This window comes from Nematostella vectensis, chromosome 11, assembly GCF_932526225.1.
Source record: "Nematostella vectensis chromosome 11, jaNemVect1.1, whole genome shotgun sequence".
NCBI lineage: Eukaryota > Metazoa > Cnidaria > Anthozoa > Actiniaria > Edwardsiidae > Nematostella > Nematostella vectensis.
The window spans coordinates 5,296,747-5,318,056 of record NC_064044.1 but is presented as its reverse complement, the minus strand read 5'-3'; the positions used below and the strand labels follow the sequence as shown (position 1 = coordinate 5,318,056).

Genomic DNA, 21,310 nt, shown 5'->3' with positions numbered 1-21,310 from the left:
GATGGCCACCCTCACGACTAGCACGAAGTCCAGAGGGAATTATAATTCGATTAGACAGTGCTGAATAACGTATGCGCATGCGCGTGTTCTAGCGAAAACAAACAAAATCTTAGTGTTGAATCGTTCGAGTAAAGGTACGAAAGGCTGACTTCGGTCACTGTTTCGACTTACTGTACAGCATTAAAACCATACTGTACAAAAGAGGACAGATTTGTGTGATAATGAGGGAGTCATAAAGAAAATTTTAGCCTTAATTTTGATCTAGTTTTCTTAGCATTTGCCGAAATGTGACAGTTCGACGGTAAAACGCCGCCATTCCAAAACAAAAAGACTGGTTTAACCGCGCGGTACTGGAACTAGTCTTGCGTTTTTCAGCACTGTCATTCGATTACACCTCTCTTTGATGATGAGCTCAGTTTCAAATTCGGTCACTACGTTTATTTTATAGGCGGGTACCCAGGATTGGCTGAGGGGAGGTGCGCGTACACGAGAACCCAGGGCGTGGCGGTCAGCGTAACCGAGGGACCGAGGTGGCAGAACCGCTACTCTCTGGGTTCCCGAGGATGGGGGTGCGCAGTCATAGGTATCATAGGACAAAGGATGGATTTTGACTATACTTCAATAAGAAATGACCCACTTTTGGTGGCCAAGGCAGGGAAGGGGGGTGGTGCGCGCGCATCTTGCGCATGTTCAAATAAACTTTTCGTTTTTACAATGTCTGTGTCGTTACAAAAAGCCTTGATTACTGCCGAAGAAGCACTTCTTTAGGAAGGTTGATAGTACAGTACATAAAATTTTGCTCCAAAAAAATTTTGAGTCTCGTTCTTTGCGACACGCCCTTCCCCGTACACTAGTAGGGCCTTATAATAAAATCGTCACAAAGTTGCCAAGTGCTGAATGTCTTGTTGACAAACCCTCAAACTACGGTTTGAGTAATGTTAGCTTGTTAGCTTGTTAGCTTAGGATGTTAGTTTGTTAGTTTCCCAAAACAATAGAGGTGAGCTCCCTGTGGTATGAACTTCTTCCTCTTTACTAAAAATATACCTTCTACATTTATTACATTTGAAAATAGCACCAAAGTCAATGCACAAAAACAACTCAGTTATCATCAATAAACAACTTTGATTTTTTTCACTAATTCATTCCCACATAACCTTTGCCAATATGGGCGTACTAGGCTGCCATTGGTTGCTACAAATATTGGTCACATGTCTCAGTATTAAGCGAGATCTATTCTGGGGTTAATTCACACGGATCAGGATTTTTAGCAGAACCCCACGAAGAATTCGCTCAAGATGGCACGAATTGCGATTTTCGTTCTTATCGCAGCCTTGAGCTCAGGTAAGACAAATACAGAGTTATTATGAGAGTTGTATGTTGAAAGTTGCTTGTGGGTTCGACCGAAGTTTTTTCTTACTTGCACATGCATTCTTTCTAATGTCATTGTGCAGGGCTGTAGCCTGTTAAAGCAAAACGAGCGACTTTGCTCCCTCGTGATTGAGAAAATCTAGTTCATCTTAGAAAGCTCTCTGCTCTCGATCATATTGTCTCAGTCATAAGCCAATCTTTTTGGTGGTTTGTTTCCGTCGTGCATCTCTGGCTGAGGTTTGCTTTGTATAATTTCTACCGAGCCCAGCTTAGTGAACACCGATCAGATTCCTTTTCGTTATTGTTCAAACTTGAAAGTACCATTTGCTTCTATCTGAAAGGAAGCTCTAAAATCCACCATCCACGATTTAATAAGTAAATTGCTTTACCAATGTTGTTTTATTGAGAGTATATCTAAATCCACGCCACTGCTAGGGAATAAGCCGACATAGAAGATGCTTTGAGTGACTCGGTTTTGGGCGCTGGCGAATTGGCCTCAAATACAAACAGTGTAAAAAAAATCTCTTGGGCCGTTAGATGAAGCAAAATCAATAAATATTTTATCTTTTTTTTATCATCATCATATTATATCAAAGCCAATGATAATGTGTTCGTGTGGGTGTGACACAGCATTTTATCTACTGTGAACTATCTTTCTTAGGCTTTCAACACTTGGCTTCTTTCCATTTTATTTTCGATTAATGCTCGCCGCAAGAAATATGTTTTCATTTGCAGATTAAAGAATGCATCAAAACACATTGAAATCTAGACAAACATCTTGATTTCACAAACAGTATAATATTTACTAGCTAAACTCGACTCTTCCAAGTACCTGGATGTCAACAAAAGCCCGAAAAAGTACCAAATTTTAGGCTATAATTTTTAAAAGTCATTTGTAGAAAAAATACTATTTTGCAGTAATGTTTCTTCTAAATTCAAAGCTATAACAGAAAGTTCTATACAAAGATATTTAACCATAGACGCACACACTTAAACAATATAAATAATTGCTCTTCTAATCCTACTTGCTGAATACTTTCTATGCATCATTTGACATAAAAGAGTATTTCCAGATGAGAAAATTCCACATAAAAAGACTAGTATAGGATAACGCATAATTATGGCTATCAAATACGATTTGTTTCAGTTTTCAATTAGAAAAGAGAGAACAAAAGATCACAGGAAAAGTATAAATAGAAAACAAAGAACTTAGTTACGCCCAGTGCACAACAGCACGTGCGGAATTTGCATAGGAACTCAACATTCCCTTCGCCTAGAAATAAATACCGTACCGTACTCGCGTAGGCCGACAGTGCTGAATAACGTATGCGCATGCGCGTGCTCTGGCGAAAACAAGCACAATCGTAGTGTTGAATCGTTCGAGAAAAGGTACGAAAGGCTGACTTCAGTTGCTGTTTTGACTAACTGTACAGCATTAAAACCATACATGTACAAAAGATGACAGATTTGTGTAATAATGAGGGAGTCACAAAGAAAATTTTAGCCTAAAGTTTGATCTAGTTTTCTTAGCATTCGCCAAAAAGTGACATTTCGCCGGTAAAAAGCCGCCATTTCAAAACAAAAAGGCTGGTTTAACCGCGCGGTACTGGAACTAGTCTTGCGTTTTTCAGCACTGTAGCGTAGGCCTGGATTAAAAGTTGTGCCAGAGTGGTTCGACCATGGAGCGACCAGTAGACCATAGAGTGTGGTTTGACCATAGAGTGGTTCGACCATGGAGTAGTTCGACATTATAGAACTACCATATAGTGGTTCGACCATACAGCGACCAGTAGACCATTGAGTGGTTCGATCATAGAGTGACCATAGAGTGGTTCGATCATAGAGCGACCATAGAGTGGTTCGATCAAAGAGCGACCATAGAGTGGTTCGACCATAGAGCGACCATGGAATGGTTCGATCATAGAGCGACCATAGAGTGGTTTGATCATAGAGCGACCATAGAGTGGTTCGACCATACAGCGACCAGTAGACCATAGAGTGGTTCGATCATAGAGCGACCATAGAGTGGTTCGATCATAGAGCGACCATAGAGTGGTTCGATCAAAGAGCGACCATAGAGTGGTTCGATCATGGAGCGACCATAGAGTGGTTTGATCATGGAGCGACCATAGAGTGGTTCGATCATAGAGCGACCATAGAGTGGTTCGATCATAGAGCGACCATAGAGTGGTTCGATCATATAGCGACCATGGAGTGGTTTGATCATAGAGCGTCCATGGAGTGGTTCGAACATAGAGCGACCATAGAGTGGTTCGAACATAGGGCGACCATAGAGTGGTTCGATCATAGAGCGACCATAGAGTGGTTCGATCATAGAGCGACCATGGAGTGGTTCGACCATAGAGCGACCATGGAGTGGATTGATCATAGAGCGACCATAGAGTGGTTCGGTCATAGAGCGACCATAGAGTGGTTCGTTCATAGAGCGACCATAGAGTGGTTCGGTCATAGAGCGACCATAGAGTGGTTTGATCATAGAGCGACCATAGAGTGGTTCGATCATAGAGCGACCATAGAGTGGTTCGATCATAGAGCGACCATAGAGTGGTTCGATCATAGAGCGACCATAGAGTGGTTTGATCATGGAGCGACCATAGAGTGGTTCGATCATAGAGCGACCATGGAGTGGTTTGATTATAGAGCGACCATGGAGTGGTTTGATTATAGAACGACCATAGAGTGGTTTGATCATAAAGCAACCATGGAGTGGTTCGAACATAGAGCGTCCATGGAGTGGTTCGATCATAGAGTGACCATAGAGTGGTTCGAACATAAAGCGACCATAGAGTGATTTGATCATAGAACGACCATAGAGTGGCTCGATCATGGAGCGACCATAGAGTGGTTCGATCATAGAGCGACCATAGAGTGGTTCGATCATATAGCGACCATAGAGTGGTTTGATCATAAAGCAACCATGGAGTGGTTCGATCATAGAGTGACCATAGAGTGGTTCGAACATAAAGCGACCATAGAGTGATTTGATCATAGAACGACTTTAGAGTGGCTCGATCATAGAGCGACCATAGAGTGGTTTGATCATAGAGTGACCATAGAGTGGTTCGATCATAGAGCGACCATAGAGTGGTTTGATCATAGAACGACCATAGAGTGGTTCGATCATAGAGTGACCATAGAGTGGTTCAATCATATAGCCACCATGGAGTGGTTCGATCATAGAGCGACCATAGAGTGGTTCGATCATAGAGTGACTTTAGAGTGGTTCGATCTTATAGCGACCATGGAGTGGTTTGATCATAGAGCGTCCATGGAGTGGTTCGAACATAGAGCGACCATAGAGTGGTTCGAACATAGGGCGACCATAGAGTGGTTCGATCATAGAGCGACCATAGAGTGGTTCGATCATAGAGCGTCCATGGAGTGGTTCGAACATAGGGCGACCATAGAGTGGTTCGAACATAGAGTGACCATAGAGTGGTTCGAACAAAGGGCGACCATAGAGTGGTTCGATCATAGAGCGACCAAGTGGTTCGATCATAGAGCGACCATAGAGTGGTTCGATCATATAGCGACCATGGAGTGGTTTGATCATAGAACGACCATAGAGTGGTTCGATCATAGAGTGATCATAGAGTGGTTCGATCATAGAGCGACCATAGAGTGGTTCGATCATAGAGCGACCATAGAGTGGTTCGATCATAGAGTGACCATAGAGTGGTTCGATCATAGAGCGACCATAGAGTGGTTTGATTATAGAGCGACCATAGAGTGGTTCGGTCATAGAGCGACCATAGAGTGGTTCGATCATAGAGCGACCATGGAGTGGTTCGATTATAGAGCGACCATAGAGTGGTTCGATCATAGAGCGACCATAGACTGGTTCGATCATAGAGCGACCATAGAGTGGTTCGATCATAGGGCGACCATAGAGTGGTTCGATCATAGGGCGACCATAGAGTGGTTCGATCATAGAGCGACCATGGAGTGGTTCGATCATAGAGCGACCATGGAGTGGTTCGATCATAGAGCGACCATGGAGTGGTTCGATCATAGAGCGACCATGGAGTGGTTCGGTCATAGAGCGACCATGGAGTGGTTCGGTCATAGAGCGACCATAGAGTGGTTCGATCATAGAGCGACCATAGAGTGGTTCGATCATAGAGCGACCATAGAGTGGTTCGATCATAGAGCGATCATGCAGTGGTTCGATCATAGAGCGACCATAGAGTGGTTTGATCATAGAGCGACCATAGAGTGGTTCGATCATAGAGCGACCATAGAGTGGTTAGATCTTAGAGCAACCATAGAGTGGTTCGACCATAGAGCGACCATGGAGTGGTTCGGTCAAAGAGCGACCATGGAGTGGTTCGGTCATAGAGCGACCATAGAGTGGTTCGATCATAGAGCGACCATGGAGTGGTTTGATCATAGAGCGACCATAGAGTGGTTCGATCATAGAGCGACCATAGAGTGGTTAGATCTTAGAGCGACCATAGAGTGGTTCTACCATAGAGCGACCATGGAATGGTTCGATCATAGAGCGACCATAGAGTGGTTTGATCATAGAGCGACCATAGAATGGTTCGATCATAGAGCGACCATAGAGTGGTTCGACCATACAGCGACCAGTAGACCATAGAGTGGTTCGATCATAGAGCGACCATAGACTGGTTCGATCATAGAGCGACCATAGAGTGGTTCGGTCATAGAGCGACCATAGAGTGGCTCGATCATAGAGCGACCATAGAGTGGTTAGATCTTAGAGCGACCATAGAGTGGTTTGACCATAGAGCGACCATGGAGTGGTTCGATCATAGAGCGACCATAGAGTGGTTCGATCATAGAGCGACCATAAAGTGGTTCGAACATAGAGCGACCATAGAGTGGTTAGAAGATACTGTTCCACAGTAAACGCTGGGTCAAGCTTCTCGTTAATTCAATTTCGTGCGCAATAAACGGGGTACTAGCATCGCATTATCCATCAAACTTTTTAACAGTGGCACGATAATGCGACTCTGACCTGCTGTTAACATAGAAATTAGACAGTTGTCCAAAATACACGCAATGCATCTGCATTAGAACCAGGGGCGTAGCCAGGGGGTGTCGCAGGGGGCCGTGCCCCCCCCCCCCCTTCTAGCAGCCAAAAATACAGTAAATGTATGAGACATTATCTAAAATACAGGAGAAAATGCATTGAAAGGGCCTTTTGGGCCCCCTCCTATATGTATAGGATAAGATAGTATATTACCACGAATGTTGGGGGGAAAATGAAGGCCTTTCCTTCACTACTGTCATCAAAATTATTTTTCTTGTAGTGTCATTGGCAGCTGATAACAAGACTGAAGAGTCGAATGACATGTTCGTCAATGTCCAGGGGAAATCTGGAAAGATGATGATCCACAAAAAAGGTCAAACACCCAGTGACGGCCTCATGGTTTCCTACGAAGACCTTAAAGAGGTAGCTTTATATATCTATTTGTCAAAGTCTGTGTTTCTTTTTGTGGATTCCCGATTGATCATTGAATTGTCAATCCAAATGAAAGCAATAGCTAATCTTGCAACACATCGCGCGCAACATAAATCAGCAAGAAAAAGTTTTTTTTGTCAGAAAAGGCTTATTTTCATGGAGAGATTGTGTTTTTTGTCGCTCTCTGGTGTGACGGGTGCAGCCATTTCTGTTGGTCAGTCTCATGCTATATTGTGCGCAACCTGTCTCCTAGTTTAACCAAGGCCTTTGAGCCCCGTGCAAACATCAGCAACACGACCTAACACTGCAGGCCTCGCCACGCTCGCTTGACCACAAAACAAAGACAAAAATGGCGAACTATTTCATAACACCTCCCAATACGTTGTCCTAACAACTCCAACATTGCTGGTCCCGCATTACGCTATTCACACGAGGGGCGTGTTGAGGCCACATCATAACCTGCCACATTTGTCATAAAGGTGTGCCACATTTGTCATAACTGCCACATTTGTCATAAAGGTGTACCACATTTGTCATAAAGGTGTGCCACATTTGTCATAACTGCCACATTTGTCATAAAGGTGTGCCACATTTGTCATAACTGCCACATTTGTCATAAAGGTGTACCACATTTGTCATAACCTGCCACATTTGTCATAAAGGTGTGCCACATTTGTCATAACTGCCATCATAATATCAATTAGTGTAAATCCACTCACATACTATCACGAATCTCGCAAGTTGATTGTAGCGAAAAAACCGGCCTTCTCGCGACAAAAGCGGTTATTTATTACTGAGGTTTATTAAAATCTTCCTTTATTTGAAGGTAGTATGTGAGTGGGTTTATACTAAAACAATTAGACTACTCGTTCTCGTTTTCTATGAGTCAAATAGTTAACTCTACGCTACGCGCCTCATTGACTATCTATTGACCCATAGAAAACTCGAACTCGCAGTCTCATTGTTAATTAGCGGAGCTCAGAGGAGCGGAGCGGCTTGCAAGCAAGTGGTGGTAATAATAACAAAAATAATGTCAATAAGCCGGCGGAGCTCGCGGAGCAGTTTGCAAGCAAGTGATGAATATAATAATAACAATAATAATAATATCAATTAACGGAGAACACTATTCGCTCTTATGCCGCTCCGCTGGTGACACTTACTAGATATGCAGCTGAAAATATAACATTATCCATTTGCTATAACTCTTGTATACAGCTGGATGTTACAAACGCGACGGAGGTGTATCACAAATTGCGACAGTATTTTTATGACAAATTCCGATGATTTTGTTACAAATTTCAAATTACAAAATGCAGGTATTACAAATTGTGACAATTTTACTACAAATTGCGCCGACAGTACACAGGTGCAGAGGTCTGGATTTGCGCCTTGATTTATTTTAATTGAACTTCTACGTTTTGATGAATTTGATGTAAAGTTTTTATCTTTATCTAAATTATGAGAAAAGCTCCGCGAGCTCCGCTTATTTATATTATTATGGCAGTTATGACAAATGTGGCACACTTTATGACAAATGTGGCAGTTATGAAAATGTGGCAGTTATGACAAATGTGGCAGTTACGACAAATGTGGCAGGTTATGACAAATGAGGTCTCAACAGGGCGCCCAACCAAGACCAGTTCAAGACCAGTTTTTGCATGACCCACGCATTTATTTTAATCTTGCTCGAATGCTTGCTGTCAATTGTCGTATTATATTTGCCTGAGGCATAGCTTCCACGGGGGAAAGGGGATCAAGTAAAGCAAAATGGGATAACGAAGTTATGTGCATTCGTGGCAACACTTTCTATGCATGAGGGATGAAATATTTTCTTGTCTATATCATATATATGGCTTTAATATGGAAAATCATACCCCGGACATTTATCAAGATGTTTAAAATCCCCAGGTCGACCAAGGTGGCTCTGATGTTGGTATGAGCGGCGGTACGAAACATTCATTCAACAACTTTGCGACTTTGAACTTCACTTTCACTGATGCTGTCGATAAACAATTAAAGGCAAGCAAAACAATTGTAATTGTTTGTATATGATGGTCGTTACACTATCGTTGTACATTAAAACGACCTTAGCCTAGCCCCCTTTTTGGGATTCCTTTTAATGGCCGTGAGGGACTTGGGAGCTGTGACGTCACAACCCTTTAAACCCACAGGTAACCCAACCAGATACCTTGGTAAGAACGCCATTTCAAAAGAAACAGCGACAATTAGAGGTGTCTTAGCTGAAGGTGTAGTTACCCAACCTTCACAGCTCCGCACCCTCAAATAGACGCCGCACCTGCACAAATGCCGATTTTAGGATCGTTTGTCTGCTCCAAAGAAGTAATAAAAGGTCATCTTCTTTTGTAACAACATTTTTTTCTAGTTGAAAAGACTTCTTTTTTCCAAAATCTTTCCGTAAAACCTTGGGGCTTCGCCATGCTCACAAGCCTGGCCACGGACAATCAAATGAATCCCTGGTATCTACATAAGAGTTCAAAGCTAAATTCAAACAATTTCGAGGCCTTTAGAGGCATTTATGAAGAAATGATATGACATAACCTTAAATATTTTCGTTTATTAAGCTATTTAGCCCAAAATCAAAAAACTTTCACCAGCTATACTGGTACGAATAAAGACGAAACAGAGCTAGGCTCCACATCAAGTACCGCCGTGTATGTATTGTAAAAAAGCAATGTCACTGAGGGTGGTCACTGCCAGGGGGTTTCTGATGCCGAAAATATCCATTTTAAAATTTGCTGGGAAAAATTATCTGTTCCCTTTTCCCAGGAGGCGGGACCATTCCTTTTTTTCCCGGCCAGCATTGGTAAGGCGTTTTTTTCCAGCCAGCAATGATTATGCATCTTAGCACATAAAAAAGTGTCCGTATAACCAGTCGGGACGATTTTTTCCCCAAGCATCCGCTCCAGCGCCCAAAAATATTCCAAGCACAACTAGTTCGACTAAGCAAATTTGCAAGCAGAACCATTCGGGACGATCTTTTTCCCAACAACCGAGGGGTCTAAGATCTTCCCAGCCAGAAAAAAAAACTGGATTCGGAACAGATCCGCTGTGTGCCCTTGTAGGCCATCCGAATGTTTAAATAGCGCAAAAAATCTGAGACATCTTCTTGTTATAGGGAATCGACGCAAAGTATTTCACATTTATGGCAAATATCCCGGATGTGGGTGCGATATATACATCTGAAGTCTACATCTTTAAGAAGAACGGGTCATTTGAATGGGGTGACGAGGAAGTCGAGGTTGAACCAGGCACCGTCAAGTTCAACATCAAGGTTTATAATATGTTCCATAATAGGTGATATTATTATGATTATCATAATTGACGATCATCACCACCATAATTATAACCATCATTACCGTCATGAATATAACAATCATCACCATCATAACTATACTCGTCATCACCATCAAAACTATAACAATTATCACCATCACAACTATAACTGTCATTATCATCATAACCATAACAATCATCAACATCAAAACTTTAACCGTCATCACCATCATAAACATCATAAATAGAACCATCATCATCGTCTTATATATATATTCGTTATCACCGTCAAAACTATTATTAATTTTTATATTATTAAGATTCCCTCTTTTCATTTATTTTAGATCGAGAACTGGAAGTTCTGCGGGCAGCAAGTTGTCTGCCAGAAAGGCGGCAAAAACGAGACAGGTTTCTTTCTGGACTCTACAGTATGTTTTAAAGGGAAAACTGAGGGAATGAAGAAGAACATGGGACAAGACAAAGGACCCAAAGGAAAGAAGAAGGCCGCACGCTTCGCGTTTGGGGATGCCTTCGTCGACATGCCTATTGGGGTAGGAAATCACTTATAGTTTATAGGGGGATATCACTTATAGTTAAGAGGGGGATATCACTTATAGTTTGGAGATGTACTCCTCGACATCCCTTAGAGGGGGTATCATTTATAGATGGAGATGTATTCCTCCACATCCGCAGAGGGGGATATCATTTATAGGTTGGAGATGTCTTCCTCGACATCCCTAGAGGGGGATTTCATTTATAGGTTGGAGATGTCTTCCTCGACATCCCTAGAGGGGGATATCACTTATAGTTTTGAGATGTCTTCCTCGATATCCCTAGAGGGGGGTATCATTTATAGTTTGGAGATGTCTTCCTCGATATCCCTAGAGGGGGTATCATTTATAGGTTGGAGATGTCTTCCTCGACATCCCTAGAGGGGGGTATCATTTATAGGTTGGAGATGTCTTCCTCGACATCCCTAGAGGGGGATATCACTTATAGTTTGGAAATGTCTTCCTCGATATCCCTTAGAGGGGGTATCATTTATAGGTTGGAGATGTCTTCCTCGACATCCCTAAAGGGGGTATATCACTTATAGTTTGGAGATGTCTTCCTCGATATCCCTTAGAGGGGGTATCATTTAGAGGCTGGAGATGTCTTCGTCAACATCCCTTAGAGGGGGTATCATTTATAGGTTGGAAATGTCTTCCTCGACATCCCTAGAGGGGGGTATCATTTAAAGGTTGGAGATGTCTTCCTCGACATCCCTAGAGGGGGATATCACTTATAGTTTGGAAATGTCTTCCTCGACATCCCTAGAGGGGGGTATCATTTAAAGGTTGGAGATGTCTTCGTCAACATCCCTAGAGGGGTGACATAACTTATAGTTTGGAAATGTCTTCGTCAACTTCCCTAGCTAGGTGATATCACTTATAATTTGGGGATGTATTTCATCCCTTGAGTGGTAATGTCACTTATGTCTTTTTTTTTTAAATTACATATTAACCAGCAAATGTTCTCTGTTTCAGATTATGAAAGATACAATGATGAGTAACATCACCGAACCTCAAATGACTACAACTGCAGGCAAGACGTGTTTTATCTTGCGATTCCCCAAGTTTATGGACAAGGTCATCTTCGATCCCTTAGTTTCGATAAACTATACCTCACCTACCGCGACTCCAATGCCGACAACGACCAAAGCCGGTGCTAACCCCATGAAGTGGAACGTTGCCTTTCTCCTGGTGGCTTTTTTCGCCACTTTGCTCCAGTAATAAATAGCGATGAACACAGACCTAATTAAACAAAAAAAAAAATAGCAGGTAAACAACTTTTTGCAAATCAACGTTACATCACAGTGACAGAGTGGTAACCAGGGCTTCTCGTGTTTTCTAGTTCGTTTTCTGTTTTGGACGCTTTTTGAGTAGACGGATGTCACCTGAAGTGGCTCAATGTAGGAAAAGTGTCGTAGTATTTAGTCTTTAAGCTTGTAACGCCGATAATTCTGAAATTTACCTTTGTACGTCAAAAAACATTATAATAAATATGCTGTTATGATTCATAGTTTAGGGTTAGGGTCTATTCCAGCCTATTACCAGGCGTTCTTACCGGGTTTTCTGTGCTGGAAGATAAACCGTGAAGCAGCGTGGGGGCTGAGACGAGCTCACCCGGTCTCCTGTGACGTCACAACTCTTGCCACCCACAGGGATCCCATCTACAGGAAATCTGATAAGAACGCCTGGGACTAGGCTGGGTCAGTTCGTTACCTTTAAGGCCTCCATGACCTCAACACGCAGGGCCGAAGAATGGAGCTGCTGGTGCTGTTTGTTTGAATATTTTCAGTATTTCAGTCAAAATTCTGCTTCTCAATCAACAAGGGCACAAAACGGAAAATATCCGCAAAATATCTGTTCCGCAGCCCGTTTTTTTTTTTTTTTTTTTTTTTTTTTTGCTGGCTGGAAAGATGTTAGACCCCTCGGTTGCTGGGAGAAAATCCTCCCTAATGGTTCTGCTGGCAAATTTGTGGAGTCGAACTAGTTGTGCTGGGAATATTCTTTGGGACGCTGGGGCAGATGCCGAACGGTTATACGGGCAATTATTCATGTTCTAGAATGCCCAAAAACTGCTGGCTGGAAAAGAAATTCGTAGCCAATGCTAACTGGGAAAAAAGGAATGGTCTCTTGTCTGGGAAAAAGGAAAAAAAATTCAAGCAACTTTTAAATAAAATTGACATTTTCGGCCTCAGTACATATTCAAACAACAAAATATGGCATTTTAACGTGTTTCGGGATAGGGGGCTCGTTGTATGCCCTTTAATCAACGCCACGTGACCAAGTCCACGTAAACAAAGGGGGGCGGACACCTCTTCCCGTCATGCCTTTTACTATAAATTATATCCTTTCAAATAAACCGTGAAGCGGCGAAATCGTAGCGTGTATTTCGGAGCTTCTGGGTTGGGGGATGGGGGGGGGGTGGTTCCTCAGGGTAAAAGTGATAGGGATGCTCGTCGAGAGATTCAAATAATACACCTAAAAATACCTGCACACTAAAAATTGCTACCCTAAAAAATACAAGAGAAGCTCTAAAAAAATACCAATTCTAAGAGAAAAGCCTATTTTTTCTAGGATACCCCTTAAAAATACCTGAGGCCAGATTTTGGCCGCTAACAAAATACAAAGAGCATCACTACCAGGTAGACATGGGTAGACTCCACCTCCTCTCAGAAAGCGTCCAATGGAATGTAAAGCTATCTGCTGTCTTATTGAACTCATGTTCTGTCTATCCTTAAATTGTTTGCAAGATTTGCGCTTAGAACCAATAACAATCCGGACAATCCTCGCTTTTTTAAAATAATATGCCTTAATTGTTACCAAACAAGACCGCTAGATGTCCCAATAGTGGGCTGCATGTAGTTTATTTTTTCATAGGATCTTTCTTTGCGTGTGTTTTACTGTAACTGGGCCCGCAGTAATTGGCTGTTGCGGTGTCCCTGCTATTTTTCGTGTAAATTTGTAATTCTCATGTTTAATAGCAAAGCTAGTAAAATAAAATAAATAAAATTTTGAGGGCTTGTATTTACTGTTTGTAATTAACATATCGATCGTGACCCACGTCGGGAGGGCTAGGCGACCGCAGTGTTTGAAAAGCAGGGAAAACAATGGAGTAAAACGTTTTTATTTTCTTTTATCCGATCAATAAAAGCCAAGGAATATCGGTTATTGATATAGCTTCTTTTTATTTCACGTTTTGATCACTTTTTGGGACATTCTTGGGCGTACTAGGCTCCCATTGGTTATCGTCAATATTGGTCACATTAATCATATTAAAAAATGAAATCTAGTCTTTGGTTTATTCACCCGGATCCGAGGTCTCTTAGCAGGACGCCACGAAGGATTCGCTCAAGATGGCACGAATTGCGATTTTCGTTCTTATAGCAGCCATTAGCTCACGTAAGAAAAAAAACAGAGTTATTATGAGAGTTGTATGTTTAAAGCTGCTGTGGGTTCTAACGAAGTTTGTTTCTCATTTTCGCACATTCATTCTTTCCAATGTCATTGTACAGGACTTTTGCAAACCGAGCGACTTTGCTCCCTCATGATTAACAACTATTTGCAACATTTGTGCTGAGCTCTCTGCTCTTGACCATATTGTCTCAGTCATAAGCCATCTTTGTGGTGGCACGTGCCCCCCCCCCCCCCCAATATTTTGAAAAATCATAAGAAAATGACCAGTAGGGCCGTGGCTGTGCCCCCCAATATGTTTTTGGTGTTTCTGTATTGTCCCCCCCCCCAATATTTCGAGGCCTGCTACGGCCCTGTATCTGAAAGGAAGCTCTAAAATCCACCACCCACGATTTAATAAGTATATTGCTTTACCAATGTTGTTTTATTGAGAGTATCTAAATCCACGCTAGTGAATGAACCGAAAGAGATGGATGCTTTGGGTGACTTGGTTTTGAGCGCCTATCAGGGTTGGAGAATCGTCATCAAATACAGTGTAAAAAAAATATATATATATTGAGCCGTTCGATGAAGCCAAATCATTACATCTTTTTTTTATCATCATCATATTATATCAAAGCCAATGATAATGTGTTCGTGTGGGTATGACACAGCATTTTATCTACTGTGAACTATCTTTCTTAGGCTTTCAACACTTGGCTTCTTTCCATTTTATTTTCGATTAATGCTCGCCGCAAGAAATATGTTTTCATTTGCAGATTAAAAAATGCATCAAAACACATTGAAATCTAGACAAACATCTTGATTTCGCAGACAGTATAATATTGAATAGCTAAAGTAGACTCTTACAAGTACCTGGCTGTCAATAAAAGTCTAAAAAGCAACAAATTTTAGGCCACAGTTTTTAAAAGACATTTGTAGAAAAAAATTGTTAAGCCTGTTTGATTTTATTCTCATATTTTACAGTATTGTTTCGTTTTAATACAAAGCTATAACAGGAAGTTATATACAAAGGTATTCACCTAGAGACGCACACACTTAAACAATATAAACAATTGCACAATCCCTCTTGCCTTCTATGTATAATTTGGTATAAACAATATGCCATTTTCTGTTAAAAAAAATACAGAAAACACTATAATAGAGTAACAGCATAATTATGGCTATCAAGTGAATATTTTTCCAGTTTTTGATTAGAAAAGAGAGAACAAAAGAAAAGTATAAATTGACAACAAAGCACTTAGTTACGCCCAGTGCACAACAGCAAGTGCAAACTGGCAAAATTTGCATAGAAACATTCCCTCCGTCTAGATATTAATTACGTATATGTATTCTTTTAGACACTTGCCCCGAGATACACACTGCATCTGCATTAGGGCGATATGTAAAGGATAGGATCGTATGTCAACCTGTAAGAGTAAATTCCAATTCCTCAGAAACGCAGTTTGACCATGCCGCTGCAGCGAGTAGTTAAGAAGATGAATTGTGTCCTCTTTCAAAGAGGGGTATTTTTTATAGATTTTCTCTTTATAAAATTTATCTTTATAAATACTCTCGAATTGACTATAGAAAATTTGTTCTTGTAAGCATTGCTGTGTATTTGCAAAAAACAACATCGCGTTATTCGAGTTTTTTTTTTTAATTAGAAATATTGCCTCGTCTAAACTAGTCTAAAACTTTGAAGTTTGACTTCAAAGAGTAGTCAATTTAGCATTATCTGATGAAACAAGGACTTTTATTGAAGGTTGAACTGCGAAAATCACTGCGAAAAAAACTGCGAAAATCACTCTTAAATAAAATAGTCTTTAACGGGGATTTGAATGAGCTGTTTAGCCAAAACAATTTAGTCCGCCACTGGACATGCTCGAGGATCCAACGTACTTTGCGGGCGCTCAACCATCCACGAGCATGGCCACTGGATGACTCATGCTCGCCGAGGACCAGCGGTCTGAAAAGCGTCATTCTTGAGCATGCGCGATTAGTCTCTCTATGATAAATACATCCATACTCAGACAAAGCCAGACACTCAAGCATTATAAGTAATTCATATCCGATTTGTTCAAGCAAGTACCAGTTCAATAGCGATTTCGACAATCCGTTGAAAAAATTTGATCACGAAACCGTGTTCTAGACCGCAGCGAACTCCCGAGAGATATAAGCCCTGTTCTGACTGGCTCGAATTCTATTAGAGACTCTGATTGGATTATCCACAGGAAAACATCATGTCTTGGACATTTTTAAAGTGGCGGCTCGGAAGATTTGTAGCTGGTTCGTCGCGTCTCGCTTTCTTTAGCTGGCTCACTGAATTTGAGCCGAGACTTCTGATTGGCTCATCCACACGTGTGAATTAGCCAATCAAAGGCTATGATGGAATTCGGTCAATCAGAATAGGGCTTATATGTATCTCAGGAGTTCGCGGAGTGTCTTGATGAGCAGAAGATAGCATATTTTTTCCTGATGCGGCATTGTCTGTAAAAAGGCTCACTCAAGGATATCACTCATAGATATCACTCAAAGATATCAATCAAAGATATCAACCAAAGATATCAATCAAAGATATCAACCAAAGATATCAATCAGTGGAAGCTTCTTATGAAGGGCTCCTGTCATTACACTAATATTTTATTTACAGTTTCAGCTCAGAAAATAATACTATCGAATGGTGTTGGACTAAAGGCCGAGGATTCTGGGATATTAACAATCAACCCCGAAGCAAAAATTCCCTTCAGCAATTTAACATCCACGGTGACTTTTGAAGAACTCAATGAGGTAACAGTCATACGTAAGCGTGAACAGCGATCTGTACCGGTCGACGCGCATAATGGGGGGTTAACTATGTCGATTCTGATTGGCTAAGAGCGCGCTCTAAATCGAACAAGCTTAGTGTCATTGATACAGTAGCTAGACTACTACGTATTTTTGTCGTTAAATTCTTACTTACCGTGAGGAATATACGACTGAAGTTATAGAACTTGTAAGTAAGTATTTACGAATTTAACATTTTCATGGCGATTGTCAGTTGAATAAAAGCCATTCAAGTGCCAAAATTACAAGCCAATCAAAATTCAAGTAGATGGTATTTGAGCCAATCAAAACAAGGATAAATGACATTGATATGACATCTTGACTTCATACTAAAGCTGGTACGGTGTTTTAGTTTGAGCGATAGGTTTTGGGAAAAAAAAGCGAACAAACGAGCATTATAAAAGCACAACAATAAATGAGAAAATGTCATATTCTCAATACAAATCATCGTCAAAAACTCACATCAGTGTTTTTTTTTGTCGCTTTATTATGTTTGTCGCCTAGTGGTTGTGTTCGCGTTTTCAACAGCGTAAGATCGAGTGGGGCCTGGGAGTTTGCACGATTGACTGGATGGATGGATGGATTGTGACACACAGGGTACCCGCGCGATGACCACCAAGTCTATACCATATTTCTATACCTATGGAGCCTCGCGCTCGGCCGCGCTGGTTCCGCTAAAAAAATGTGTTTCTAGTAACAAAATACAAGCAACTGTGCGCTGAAATATGGAGTCAATGCTAAAACAATTGATGCTGTTCATACCAGGTCGACAGCGCTGGCAATGTCGTGGAACAGACACACAGTCTCCGCAACTTTTTTAACGAGACATTGTTCAAGATTGGCGACCAAACTGATGTGCTATTCCAGGTAAGCTAAAAAATCTGTTTCAAATTTTTTTTAAGGGTTTTCTTCACTGATAAAGCTTCGAATTTCTTGTTCGTCTGTACGCCGGTACGTTTGTGTTCCAGTACGTTTGTGTGCCAGTACGTTTTTTGTGCATGCACGTTTGTGTGCCTGTACGTTTGTGTACCTGTAAGTTTGTGTGCCTGTACGTTTGTGTGCCTATACGTAAAACTCATTCACCCCCCCCCCCCCCCGGAAAAATTAGGCCTCCCCCCCAAAAAAAAATTAGGTCCACTTTTTCGGATTTCGCACCCCCCCCCCAAAAAAAAAAAAATAATAATAATCCTTGGTACGAGCCTGAATATGTGTACCTGTTGTGCCCCCCCCCCCCCCCCCCCAATATTTCGAGGCCTGCTACGGCCCTGCCGACGGAAGAGTACACTGGTGGAATTGCTTATTGCTGACATGATGCATTGTTTTATTACCCTGTCTTGTTTGCTAAAAAGTACAATGGTTTTTTATATTCTTGTCAACAGAACATAAGTGCAATCTGCTTTAATCTGACATTTAAAATCGAAATGAAGAATCGAACAACGACACTCGTTCTCCAAATCTACATTTTTAAGGAGAATGGTTCCTTTATTTGGGGAGACGAAGAGGTGGTGGTGGAAAAAGGAACTGTTAAGCTTAATTTCAGAGTAAGCAATACCATTACTTCTATAATTATCTATCATTATTATGATTATTATCATTATTATTATAGTTTACTTCATAAAAAGTGCGATAACGGGATTTTATTCACGAGTTGGTTGTGTTTACAAACAAACAAACAACTTTGATTTTCTTATGAACAAATCAGCGGAAAATGGGAAATGGAGCAAATAGGATGACAGTATGCAGACGGAAAAATGTGAAACACTCTTTTTCTATGAGAACGTCAAACCTGAATTTCACCCAATTTCACGATCATACAGAGAATCCGCTGCATTCTAAAATGAAGAAAGTATAAGACGCTTAGATTTGTACAAACAAGCATAACGCAATTACGAAGAATGTACCTCGTACTAATGCCATTTTTGGAATACCAAAAACTCGAAGATTCAAAATAATACGCAATTTCGTTTAGGTGGAAGACTGGGGTTTCTGTGGATACCAGGAAGCTTGCCCGGATAAAGAAGGAAAAATACAGACAGGAAGCTACCTCGACACAACATTTTGTATTCAAGCCGCTACTAGCGGTACGTTGGTTAATTACCCGGCTGGAGAGAAAGGACCCAAAGGGAAGAACAAGGCGACGCGATACAACTTTGGAAATATCATGATGGACATTCCTTACTGGGTAAGCAGCCAATACATCTCCTAAACATCCTATTTACATCACTATTAGGGAACTTAATCAAGAACAACGCAGTAGTGGGGGGGGGGGGCTAACCCCCCCCCCCCCCCCTTGGGCTGCCTTTTTTCTTTGTCTTCATAGTGTCTGTTCCAAAATTCCAAAATCGTTACGAAGGTAAAATAATCACGAACTTTTATGAGTTAAAACCCACCCCCAATCCGGTCTTGGAGCCATGCCCTAGTAGCACTGAGTCTATCATAATCGCCGTCATCATCATAATCATAAGTAGGCCCGTACCCTGGGCAAGGGGTGCATTCGCACTCCCCCAACAACAGCGGAAATTCAATTTCTGGTTTTGAAATAGACGAGCTATTTGTAGACAAAACTATAAAGCATAAGCGAATTAAACAAAAAAAAGCATTCTAGATCACTCTGGTATGTCATAAATCAAACATTTTTGTTGCCAAATCCGAGAATAAACGTCCGGTAGAGATACTGCAATGGCGTAAAAAAAATCCCTTTTTGTTCTTCCGGGAGTGGTTATATTTTTAGATTTTTATCAGAAGACCTCCCTCCCACCACACCCCGGGAAAAAAATAGTTCCACGTTTTCGCATTTCGCACCCCCCCCCCCCCCCCCCAAGAAAAAAACTGGGTACGGGCCTGTATAAGCACCACAAAACCGTCACGTGACCTTGCTAAGACTTTGCTCATCCCTCCCCCCTCAAATACCTGATGTTCCAATGAACAATCTCTCTTTCTGAAAACTAAAGGTTAAGAATGACGACATGGACAAAAAAATTACTGCACCAACAGTCGACATCAAGGCAGGCAAAACGTGTTTTAAAGTGCGCTTGCCCAGGTTCACAAAGACGGTGATCTTTGACCCATCGTTTACTGTTGATCGAGCATATGTACCACCTACTACTAAAGCGCCTTCACCAAGTTGTGCTGCCTGTCTCAAGTGGAGCCTCGCATTTGTGTTGATTTACCTCGTCGCTACTTGGCTCAAGTAAAGCCAGCCTCACTAACAAGTATTTTTGTAAAGGTTCTCACTTGGACGTAAGCGCAAGCGGAACACACGTAGTTTTCCGATTCTCACTAGAGCATAAGCTCAAAAGAACTATGCGTGATTTTCTTGCGCTTGCGCTTATGTTTGACCAATTCACACTTGTCTTGCGCTTCCGTTTGTGCTTACGCTTACGCTTACGTCCTAGTGAGAACCTTAAGTAGAAAATGATGTAGATAAACAATTTTGTAAACAAACAGCTTAAAGCCAAATTTCCGCAACTCATTTACGCTTTAATCCGCCCAGGCAATTAAGATATATATAGATGGCGGGTGACCTGATGGATGAAACCACAGCGTGTGTTGTAATATTTTGTTCAAATACACCATTTTTTATAACACCTTTTTTTATAAGAACGTCCTGCTGAGATTTCAGCAAATTTTATGAACATGCTAAGGACAAGTCGAGGCTGAGATAGCAGCAGAAAATGTTAAGTTTTGTTCGTGTGATGTGTTCTAAAATGCAAAATCGAATTGTGTTCATAATAACACCCTTTAATATTATTGCTATTGATAATTTGTGCAATTCACTTCCTAATAATTAATAGGGTATTGTATTTTCACATACAGTGAAAGTTAAGAACATCGTTAAGAACATATTCAGCCCAGCCTCAACTGAAAATTCTTATTAAAACAAAGAGTGTATCGTAGTGCCATTAATTTTGATAAAGCCGCTCTTGTACTTTTAATTAAAGCAAAACAATTACTTGTTTTCTATTATTAATAAAGGTTATACAAACACAAAAGGGGGCCATTTTAGAACTTTACAACTTCAATGAAATAGCTTTTTTAGGTGTAAACAGCTACGAGAAGGGTGACCAGAGAGGATGACAGGATTAGAGGGGATTCAGACCATCCCTCCCCTCCCCCGCAACCTGAGAAAAATGTCCTGTGTTTTAAATAAGTATCCTATGTTAAATAAGAGCCCCGTGCGCCCATAGCTACTACGCCTGGATTCTATAGGTTTGATAGGTCAGGTGTTTATTCCCGGGTTTGCAACATTTGTTGTCGAACCTACCGGCGGGGGGGGGGGGGGGGGGGGGGGGATAGAATTAGGAGACGGAGCTAACGGTCGATAGGCTACGGCGAGCTGGAGCGCATCTTGAGCCAATCAGAATGGAGGTATTTAGCGTGACAGCTTAGAATACAATGCCATCATTCTCGACCAATCAGACTTTGTCGTTTCTTA

At 41.4% G+C, this 21,310-nt stretch overlaps 1 protein-coding gene across 1 annotated transcript; it reads left to right on the top strand.

Annotated features, from left to right (window-relative positions):
• Positions 1 to 1,205: 1,205 nt before the first annotated feature.
• LOC116613219 (skeletal aspartic acid-rich protein 1) lies at positions 1,206 to 12,172 on the top strand. Its single transcript, XM_032373875.2, has 6 exons — positions 1,206 to 1,341; positions 6,666 to 6,808; positions 8,726 to 8,836; positions 9,954 to 10,109; positions 10,456 to 10,662; positions 11,638 to 12,172. The coding sequence occupies exons 1-6, from the start codon at positions 1,296 to 1,298 to the stop codon at positions 11,881 to 11,883; spliced, it is 909 nt and encodes a 302-aa protein (XP_032229766.2). The 5' UTR covers positions 1,206 to 1,295; the 3' UTR covers positions 11,884 to 12,172.
• Positions 12,173 to 21,310: the final 9,138 nt, after the last annotated feature.